The following is an 11,763-nucleotide window of genomic DNA, read 5'->3' as shown; positions in this document are numbered from 1 at the left end:
TAGTAACTGATTCAGCTTGAATCCTCATATGGCTTCAATTTTTACATAACAGAGGTGAAAAGCAAATGTCTAAGAAATAGTTCTCAGGGACTTTCCTGGTGGTCCAGTGGGTAAGACTCTGTGCTCCCAGTGCAGGGGGTCCAGGTTCGATCCCTAGTCAGGGAACTAGATCCCACATGCATGCCTCAACTAAAGATCTCGCATGCCGCAACTAAGATCTCACATGCCGCAACTAAGACCCAGTGCAGCCAAAATAAACAAATATATAATAAAAAAAGAAGAAATAGTTCTCATTTGTCTGTATTTGGAAGATTTTCTTATTATTATCAGTGACCTAAGTAAAAAGAAATTTCACAAGCTATTAACACTATTTAAATATTCAAACAATAAAAAAGAAAACTCCCTCTTCAGAAGAACTGGATAGCGCCTCCCAGCCATGCTGAACTGGCTCTCGGCTTTCCAGACACCAGGTTCCCTCACTTTCTTCTGCTGGGTCAGCTATGGCGGCCGTGAAGACCCTGAACCCCAAGGCTGAGGTGGCCTGAGCCCACACGGCGTTGGCTGTCAACATCAGTGTGGCCTGGGGGCTGCAGTACGTGCTGAGGACCAACTTGGGGCCTAAGGGCACCATGAAGATGCTTGTTTCTGGTGCTGGAGACATCAAGCTCACTAAAGATGGAAATGTGCTGCTTCATGAAATGCAAATTCAACATGCAACAGCCTCCTTAATAGCCAAAGTAGCAACAGCCCAGGATGACATAACTGGTGATGGTATTACTTCCAATGTCCTAATCATTGGAGAGCTCCTGAAGCAGGGGGATCTCTACATTTCTGAAGGTCTTCATCCCAGAATAATTACAGAAGGATTTGAAGCTACAAAGGAAAAGGTACTTCAGTTTTTGGAACAAGTCAAACTAAGCAAAGAGATGGACAGGGAAACACTTATAGATGTGGCCAGAACATCTCTACGTACTAAAGTTCATGCTGAACTTGCTGATGTCTTAACAGAGGCTGTAGTGGACTCCATTTTAGCCATTAAGAAACAAGATGAACATACTGACCTCTTCATGGTTGAGATCATGGAGATGAAACAAATCTGAAACTGATGCAAGCTTAATCAGAGGTCTTATTTTGGACCATGGGGCATGGCATCCTGATATGAAAAAGAGAGTAGAAGATGCGCACATCCTCACATGCAACGTGTCATTAGAATATGGAAAAACAGAAGTGAATTCTGGCTTTTTTTTTTTTTTTTTACAAGAGTGCAGAGGAGAGAGAGAAACTAGTGAAAGCTGAAAGAAAATTCATTGAAGACAGATTTAAAAAAATGATAGACCTGCAAACGAAAGTCTGTGGTGATTCAGATAAAGGATTTGTTGTTATTAATCAAAAGGGAATTGATCCCTTTTCCTTAGATGCTCTTTCAAAAGAAGGCACAGTAGCTCTGCACAGAGCTAAAACGAGAAATATGGAAAGGCTGACTCTTATTTGTGGTGGAGTAGCCCTAAATTCTCTTGATAACCTAAATCCTGATTGTTTGGGACATGCAGGACTTGTCTATGAATATACATTGGGAGAAGAGAAGTTCACCTTTATTGAGAAATATAACAATCCTCGCTCGGTCACATTATTGATCAAAGGACCAAATAAGCACACACTTACTCAAATCAAAGATGCAATAAGAGATGGTTTGAGAGCTGTTAAAAATGCTATTGATGATGGCTGTGTAGTTCCAGGTGCTGGTGCAGTGGAAGTGGCAATGGCAGAAGCCCTGATTAAATACAAGCCCAGTGTAAAGGGTAGGGCCCAACTTGGAGTTCAAGCATTTGCTGATGCATTGCTCATGATTCCCAAGGTTCTTGCTCAGAACTCTGTTTTTGACCTTCAGGAAACACTAGTTAAAGTTCAAGCAGAACATTCAGAATCAGGTCAACTTGTGGGTGTAGACTTGAATACAGGTGAGCCAATGGTAGCAGCAGAAGTAGGCATAAGGGATAACTATTGTATAAAGAAACAGCTTCTTCATTCCTACACTGTGATTGCCACCAACATTCTCCTGGTTGATGAGATCATGAGAGCTGGAATGTCTTCTCTGAAAAGTTGAATTGAAGCTTCCCTTGTATCATCTGAATCATAGACTCTACAGAGCGATCCTAAGAATATAGTTATGGAATTTTTGTCCAAGCTTCAAATGATTTTCAAAGGATTTTTTTTCCCATATAAAAAAAGGAGAGAACACTGGCACCTATTCAGATTCTGAGGTTCTGAAATTATAATTACAGTATTTTAAAAATTGCACTGTAGTGTACACATACAGGCCATACTTGCCAATAAACAGGATGTTTTGCTTTAGCTTCAGTGATATAAAAATACATGCTAGATAAGCTACCTACCTTGTTATTAAATATTCCTTGAAAAACACCACCACCAAAAAAAAAAAACCTCCTTTAGTTTCAGCATAAACACACAGGCACTCCTTCCCACTAAATGCTCTCTCATCTTTATGACATCCTTTTGCTAATTTATAGCTGGGATTTCTGCCATGCTTCTAGTGAAATAAGACATGTTTATGACTAAGGCTTTCACACTTTCAAAATTTTTTCAACTAGATACTTGAGAAACTTAACAATATCTTCCTCCCCTAAAGTCAGTATAATTCATAGAGATATCAATATTGAGCAATTTGAATTTCTTGTGGTTGTCAAACTTACAACCATATTTTACAGTGGATTAAGAACACCTTTAGTTCTCTCTTGAGTTTGTCAGAAGAGTAACTTGATTTCTTTGACCTGCTTTCATACTTTTCACCTTATGTTGTTAGACCATGGGATTTTATATCATTTCTCCCAATGGAAAATATGACTTCCATAAATGAGGGCTTGACATTTAAAACATTTATTGCTTATTAGGTATATGATCTGCAAATATTTTCTCTCATTCTGTAGGTTGCTTTTTCATTTTGTTGATTGTTCCTTTTGCTGTGCAGAAGCTTTTGAGTTTAATGTCGTCTCACTCGTTTATTTTTGCTCTTGTTGTCTGTGCTTTTGGTGTCATATCCAAAAATTCATTGCTAAGACCAATGTCAAGGAACTTTTCCTTGACATTGTCTTCTAGGAATTTTATGGTTTCAAGTCTTAAATTTAAGTCTTTAATCCATTTTGAGTTGAATTTTGTGTATGGTGTATGATAAGGGTATAATTTCATTCTTTTGCATTTCTGTATACCATTTCCCAAACAACATTTACTGAAGAGACTATCCTTTCCCCGTTGTGTATCCTTTTTTAAAATTGAGATATAACTGACATAAAACATTATATTCATTTCAGCTGCACACCAGAATGATTCGATATTTGTATATATTGTGAAATCACCCACCACAATAAATCTAGTTAGCATCTGTCATTATACATAGCTACAACATTTTTTTCTTGCAATGAGAACTTTAAAGATTTACTCTCTTATCAACTTTCAAGTATGCAATATAGTATCATTAACTACAGTCACCATTCTGCACATTACTTCTCCATGATTTATTTATTTTATAACTGGGTGAAATGGGTGAAGGTGGAAATGGATGAAGGTGGTCAAAAGGTATAAACTTCCAGGTGTAAACTTCCCATTGTGTATTCCTGGTGCACATGACAAAGCAAATACTATATAATCTCACTTATATATGGAATCTTAAAAAAAAGTCAAACTCACAGAAGGAGAGAGTAGAACAGTGGATTACCAGGGGCTAGAGGGTGACAGAAATGGAGAGATATCAGTCAAAGTGTATAAACTTTCAGTTGTGAGGTAAATAAGTTCTGGGGATCTAACCTACAGTATGGTGACTATAGTTAATAACACTATATTGTATATTTGAAATTTGCTAAAAGAGTAGATTTTAAGTATTCTCACCACACACAAAAAATGGTAACTATGTGAGGTGATATATGTGTTAATTAGCTTCATTGTGGTAATCACTTCATACATATATATATATATACACACACACACATATACAGACATATAAATATATCAAGTTGCAACGCTGTATACCTTAAATGTATACAACTTTAATTTGTCAATTATACCTCAAAAAAGCTGGAATAAAATAAAATAAAATACAGGTTCATTGCTTCATAATGTTTCCATTTGGCAGTGAGACCCAGGGTTGCACTATCAGTAGATATGCAATGTATTTGAATATAAAAATTTTCCTCAGCATGCACTGTCAACAGACATAGATAATTTGGCTTTGTTTTTGAACATGTTACAAACAGGATATTAATTCTTAGATGACTTAGCTCAAAGGTCAGTTCCAGAATAGACTCTGGCAACACCCACATACTCCTATAATAGGTTCTAATAAGAAACGCAAACATATCACGCCTATAAACCCAAGTTTCAATCACTACTTTGGACCCAGAATTAAGGATGATGGTGAAACCAACACTATGGTGCTTCCATACAGCTTCTCTACCAGGCCTACAAACTCATCTGACAGCCCTAAGATCAGCCAGTATATCTTACTTCCTGATATGTATCAGGTATTTAAAAAATGTTTTTATTGTAAAATTAATGATCCATGTAGAAAATTCAGAAAATCCAGAATTGTAAAGAAGAAAATAAAATAACCTATAGTTCTATATTCTAAAGATAACTTCCATTACTTTGGTGTGTTTCCTAGAAATAATTTTTATCTTTTTGTTATATTATCATGAACACCTTTTCATATCCCTAGACATTCTGTAAAAGGAATTTTAATGGTTGTATAATGTTTTACTGTATTCAGGTAATACATAGTTTATTTAACCACATTGCTATAGTGAAGAACCTGTTTTAAACATTTTTTAATATTGTAATGTGGTGCATGTTCTGGAATATAATCCTCTAACTCACAGGAGATACACACTTCATGCATTTCTCTTTTAAATCATCTAGCATCCTTGTCTTGGCTCACCAACACTCTCTATCAATCACACTATCTTGGAAACAAAAATTAGTCACGGGGTGTTTTCATGACCTAAGTGCAGGTCAATCCAAGACATTTTCTGGTTTGATAGAGAGATGCTATGAAAATAGGGGAAGAAATGCTCTTTTATCTCTGGAGTTGCTAAAGCAGACAGGGTGGAAACCTGCAGCTGCTGTGGTTTATATTTTCTTCTTTGAGAGGAAACCTATCTGAAGAGTGAAGTCAAGTAAAACGAGCAGAGAGAAATGATAGATGAAGTGCAGGAATGTCCTGGCATATACTGGTCCTTGCTGCCTGAGCCTGGGCCCTGGGGATTGCAACTCCTTCAGTTTTGTGAATTTCCTTTGTAGTTTTTCTAGCTTTAGGAACAGCCACATTTCCACTTTTCATTTAAATTATTTTGGGCTGGGTAACTGTCACAATTGAAAAAACTTTTGTTTATTTTGGCATCTATAATTTCTTTCTGAAGACTACTTTTTAAAGTAGAACTTAGGGTTCAAAGAATAATATTTCAAAGCTCTTGATACATACTGCAAAATCGAATTACAGAGAATTAACATCAATTAGCACTGTCAGTAATGAATGTACACCATAGACAGGTTTCTGAAAAAACTCGAAATGATGATACAACTGTTGTTTTGAGGTTGCTTCTAATTCTGAATTTTTATTTTATTTATCCCACCAATATTTATAAAGCTGCTGCTACAGTGTGTCAGGAATTGTCCATGAATTAGAATACAAAAAATGACGACACAGGCCTGACTTAAATGAGTTCACATCTGGCTGGGGAAGAAGAAGCCTTCCTATCCAAATATATCATGGACTTCCCTGGTGGCGTGGTGGTTAAGAATCCGCTTGCCAATGCAGGCGACATGGGTTCAATCCCCGGTCCAGGAAGATCCCACATGCTGCGGAGCAACTAAGCCCATACACCACATCTACTGAGCCTGCACTCTAGAGCCCACGAGCCACAACTACCGAGCCCACATGCTACAACTACTGAAGCCCGTGCATCTAGAGCCCATGCTCCGCAACAAGAGAAGCCAACGCAATGAGAAGCCCTTGCACCACAAAGAAGAGTAGCCCCTGCTCGCCACAACTAGAGAAAGACTGCACGCAGCAACGAAGACCCAATGCAGCCATAAATAAATAAATAAATCCAAATATATCATGATGCAGTGAGTAATATAACAATAACATGCTTGGAAAATGAGCAAATGGGAGGCTACCAGCACCTGGACTGGCTTTGTGGAATTGATAGAAGGTATACAAGTTTAAGAGTCTCCCCACAAGAGGGGATAAGAAGTGTGGAGCAAGCATACCCATAGAAAAGATCTGAGAAAGCTGCAGAATCCCTAATAGGGTTGAAGGAAGGTATTTTTCTCCTGAAATCAGTCAGTAGAGACTGCAGGAGGTGACTGCTTCTTCAAATGCAAAGTCAGTAATGTAAGACTTCAAGGAACATGAAAAAAATTGAGAAAGCATGATACTACCAAAGGAACACATTTTCCAGTAACTGACCCAAGAAATGGAGATATGCAATTTGCCTGATAAAGAATTTAAAATACTTGTTTTAAAATACTGAACCATTACATTGTATACCTGAAATATAATGTTAAATATCAATTATGCTTGTATGAAAAAATAAAGCAAAAGAGTTGTTTTCACAAAACTCAGTGAGCTACAAGAAAACAGAAAGACAATACAATGAAATCAGGAAAGCAACAGTGAACAAAATGAGAAGGTTAATATAAAGACAGAAATAATAAAAAAGAATGAAACAAACTTGGGAGCTAAATATTACAATGAAGAAATGAAAAATGCAATAGGGAACATCAATGTCAGAGTGGATTAAGCAGAAGAAAAAAATATGTGAAGTAGAATACAAATCGTTTAAAACTATCCAGTCAGAAGAGAACAAAGGAAAATGAAAAAGAGTTCAGAAAGCCTACATGAGCTATAGGAAATTATTAAGAGAAGCAATCAACGATATCATTGAGAAATAATCTATACATTATTGGCGTCCCAGAAGGAGGAGAAAGGGAAAAAGGAGTAGAAAGGTTATTTAAAGAATTAATGGCTGAGAACTTCCCAAGTCTGGGGAGAGATCTGAACATCCAAGTTTATGAAATTCATAGGTTGCCCCAAAATTTTAACAAAAGATAATCTTCTCCAAGGCACTTTATTAAAAACAAACAAACAAACAAACAAAAAAACTGTCTAAAATCAAAGACAAAGAGAGGATTTTAAAAGTAGCAAGAGAAAAAAAATTACACACAAGGGAACTCCTGTAAGGCTATCTGCATATTTCTCAGCAGAAAATTTGCAGGCCAGGAGAGAACAGAATGACATAGCCAAAGTGCTGAAAGAAAAAAAGTAACCAGAATATTTTACCAGGCAAGGTTGCCCTTCAGAAATGAAGGAGAGACAAAGACGCTACCAAATGGACAAAAGCTGAGGGTGTTTATCACCACTACACCTGCCTTACAAGAAATGCTAAATGAAATTACCTCTGTTTGCAGATAATTTGATCTTACATATAGAAAATCCTAAAGACTCCATCAAAAAATTGTTAGAATTAATAAAAAAATTACATTGTAGGATATAAAATCAATTTAAAAAATTAGTTGCATTTCTATACATCAACAATGAAATACCTGAAAGAAATAAAGAAAACAATCTCAATTACAATAGCATCAAAAACAATAAAATATTTAGACATAAATTTAACCAAGGATGCAAAAAATTCATACACTGAAAATTATAAAATGTTTAAGAAAGAAATGTAGAGACACAAATAAATGGCACAATATCCCCTGTTTGTGGATCAGAAGAATTAATATTGTTCAAATGCCCATAATATTCAAGGCCATCAATAGATTTAATGCAATCTGTACCAAAATTCCAAAGACATTTTCCACAGAAACAGAAGAACAATTCTAAAATTTGTATGAGACCATAAAATCCCCAAATATTCAAGGCAATCTTGAGAAAGAACAAAGCTGAAGACAGCATACTTTCTGATTTCAAAATATATTACTAAACTATAGTAACCAAAACAATATTACTGGCAAAAGTGGACACACAGACACATGGAACAGAATTGTGAGTCCAGAAATAAATCCATTCATATATGGCCAACTAATATTTGACAAGGGAACCAAATATATTCAGTGGAGAAAGCATAGTCTCTTCAACAAATGGTGCTGGGAAAACTGGATACTCACACGCCAGAAGAACAAAATTGGACCCCTATCTTAAACCATTCACAAGAATTTACTTGAAATGGAATAAAGACTTGAATGTAAAACCTGAAACTATAAAACTACTAGAAGACAAAGGGAAAAACGTCATTGACACTGGTCTTGACAATGACTTTTTGTATGTGGTGCCAAAAGCACAAGCCACAAAAGCAAAAACAAAAAAGTGGAACTGCATCAAACCAGAAAGCTTCTGCATAGCAAAAGAAACAATCAACAGAATAAAAAGGCAACCTACAGAATGGAAGAAAACATATGCAAACCATATATTGGATAAAGGATTAATATCCAAAATACATAAGGAACTCATATAACTCAGGAGCAAAAAAACAATCCAACTAAAAAATGGGCAGAGAGGGCTTCCCTGGTGGCGCAGTGGTTGGGAGTCTGCCTGCCGATGCAGGGGACACGGGTTTGTGCCCCGGTCCAGGAGGATCCCACGTGCCGTGGGGCAGCTGGGCCCGTGAGCCATGGCCACTGAGCCTGCGCGTCCGGAGCCTGTGCTCCGCAACGGGAGAGGCCACAGCAGTGAAAGGCCCGCGTACCGAAAAAAAAAAAAAAATGGGCAGAGGACCTAAATAGACATTTTTCCAAAGACATACAGACAGCCAACAGGTACATGAAAAGATGCTCAACATCACTAATCATCAGGAAAATGCAAATCAAAACCATAATGACATATCACCTCACACATGTTAAATTGGCTTTTATAAAAAAGACAAGTGATAACAAGTGTTGGCGAGGATGTAGAGAGAAAGGAAGCCTCCTACACTGTTGGTGGGAATGTAAATTGGTGCAGCCACTATAGAAAACAGTATGGAGATTCCTCAAAAAGCTAAAAATAGAGCTACCATATGATCTCATTTCTGGGCATATATCCTAAAAAATGAAAGCACTATTAGAAGAGATAGCTGCACTTCCATGTTCAGTGCATCATTATTCACAATAGGCAAGATAGGAAAATAACCTAAATGTCCACTGATGGATGAATAAATGGATAAATAAAATTATATATATATAATTATTATATTATATATATTATTATAATTACATAATATAATGGAATATTATTCAGCCACAAAAATGAAGGAAACCCTGCCATTTGCAACAACCTGAATGGGCCTTGAGAGAGCATTATGCTAACTGAAATAAGTCAGAACAAAAAAGACAAATACTTTATAATCTCACTTATATGTAGGGATCTAAAATAGCTGAACTCATAGAAACAGAGTAAAATACTAGTTGCCAGGGGGCTGAGGGGTGTAGGAAATGCGAATATTTTGGTCAAAGGTACAAACTTGCAGTTATAAGATGAATAAGTTCTGGAGATCTAATGTACAACAGGGTTACTATAGTTAACAATACTACATCATATACTTGAAACTGCTGAGAAAATAAACCTTAAACATTCTCAACACAAAAAGTGGTAATTATGTGAGATGATGGAGGCATTAAACAACCTTATTGTGGTAATCATTTCACAATATATATATTTACCAGAGCATCATACTGTACATCTTAAACTTACACACTGTTATATGCCATTGTGTCTCAATAAAGTTGATTTAAAAAAAATGTTAAAAAGAAGTTGCATGACCCCTACTGTTTTTCCTTGATATGCTCTGCTGGAAAAAAAACGTGTCAGTAAAGCTCTTGGCAAGTTCCTTTTGAACCCCATCTCGATATCAGAAATGACTAGTTTGTATATTGTTCTGAATCTAAAACTCATCTAGTGAGAAAATGAACAATATTGTCTGCTGGGGTTTAAAAAAAAAAACTTTTCTGGGAAATTTTCCCCAGCTGAAAATTTCATTACTGATTTAACTGACCTGGTTATTTCTTTTGTTATTCATTTTATTTACTCCTATATTACATACCTCACCATTACATTTTATTTAACAGTCTTTCTGTGAGTAGTAGGCCTCAGTCTTCAATTTCACTGGTCTATAATACCTTTCTTTATATTTAATGTTACTAAAGTTCATTAAATTTCCAAATGAATCTCCTTTGTAACATCTCTATGTCTTTTTATAACAAATATAGTCATTTTCCAAAATGGTAGCATGAAGTATCATTTACATATAATATTATTCAACAATTCTGTGATGCAAACATTTCATCAGCCTCCATAAATAGTGTATGATTTTTAAAAGTTAAAAAGAGGATGTCACCACTAAAACAGCAACACTGACCTCTATCAACCAAGCTTCCTGGGCAAGGATCCAAAAAGTCTAGGGACATTCTATCTAATGATACTGGCCTAATCAGAGATATCTGCACAAGAAAAGGAAATTCTATTTAGTGTCTGGTTAACACTAGTCCAATTAATGATATTAATTCTGTTTGTGAGAACAAAGAAGAACCTGGAGAGGAGGTGAGATAGGGGGTCACCTTCCAACAAGGCTGTCACTCCATCCTCCCTCTTATCTGTCTACACTGGAGAAAGATAGGAAAGTAGTGAAGAGACTGATACAGGACATTCACTATAAAGCTGCTGAGGCGTAGAGGAGTCTGTGAAATATCCAGCAGCAAAAACACAAGCTGAGAGAGAGAACGGGCTATTACGTCCTCATATTTCCACTCAGAGATTTTCAGACAAGAAACTATTTAAGCCAAGTTGACTGTATTATTTTTTTACAGGATGAAGAAAAAACCAAAAAAAAAATACATACATACGTGTATATATATATATATATATATATATATATATATATGTGGTGTCAACTGGTTTTTATACCGTTTTCAAAGATGGAGGCATAGCTCCCCCAAATGCAAACACTCCAAATGCAAACCATTTTTAGTCTTGAGGGTAATGGATGTGGAAGTATAACAGCTCCCATGGTCAGGGAATAACTGATAAAACTGAACACTGCAGTTTATCCCTGGCCCTGGGAGCAGTCTGTCTGCTCCAAGTGCCAGCATTAAGAAGATACATCGTCTGGAGATTTTAACAGAAACAATAACAAAACCAACTAAAAGTCTTTTACGTAAGCTGTCCATTATGTAGGATGGGCAATTCTAAATACCTGGGATAAAATATTCCTATCTGAAGAGATCTTCTATTGGTTGGTTTAAGTTCTGTGGTCACTGTTGAAATTTAATACTAGAGATGAAAGCTTTAAATTAAAACACTTTTCTTTCTTATCCTCTTATAAACATCGAGAGTTAATTGGGAAAATCCCCATTACACAGTCATCCCTCAAAAAACAGGGACTCAACTACACGGGTTGTTTGAGAGAGTCCCTAATGTTCCGAGCTCTGTGAGCTTGCTTTATTCAGAGCTCACGTCACTCATCTCCGTGCTCTTGCCTTTTCTTGCACATGAACAGGAGATTAAAACTGAACTCTGCAGGCACAGTGAGCAACCAAGCAAAGAAATATAACTTGAGTTACTTCAATTCTGTCATTTTAAGCTACCAGTTGGAATTTTCACATGTATTTAACATTTTAAACAGTGAAAAATAGTGTGAACTGCCAAGTATGATTTTCTTCTGTTAAGTAAACATTTTTTTTTTTTGCAGTACGCGGGCCTCTCACTGTTGTGGC

General features: G+C 36.3%; 1 protein-coding gene across 1 annotated transcript; it reads left to right on the top strand.

Annotated features, from left to right (window-relative positions):
• Positions 1 to 500: 500 nt before the first annotated feature.
• LOC116747053 (T-complex protein 1 subunit zeta-like) lies at positions 501 to 2,104 on the top strand. Its single transcript, XM_032618882.1, is given in 3 exon segments — positions 501 to 1,090; positions 1,092 to 1,248; positions 1,250 to 2,104. Coding segments are annotated over 3 exon segments (1,602 nt in total).
• Positions 2,105 to 11,763: the final 9,659 nt, after the last annotated feature.

The sequence above is a fragment of the Phocoena sinus genome, chromosome X (genome assembly GCF_008692025.1).
Source record: "Phocoena sinus isolate mPhoSin1 chromosome X, mPhoSin1.pri, whole genome shotgun sequence".
Classification (NCBI taxonomy): domain Eukaryota; kingdom Metazoa; phylum Chordata; class Mammalia; order Artiodactyla; family Phocoenidae; genus Phocoena; species Phocoena sinus.
Note: the sequence above shows the minus strand (reverse complement) of the source record. Positions and strands in the feature narration are given on the sequence as shown.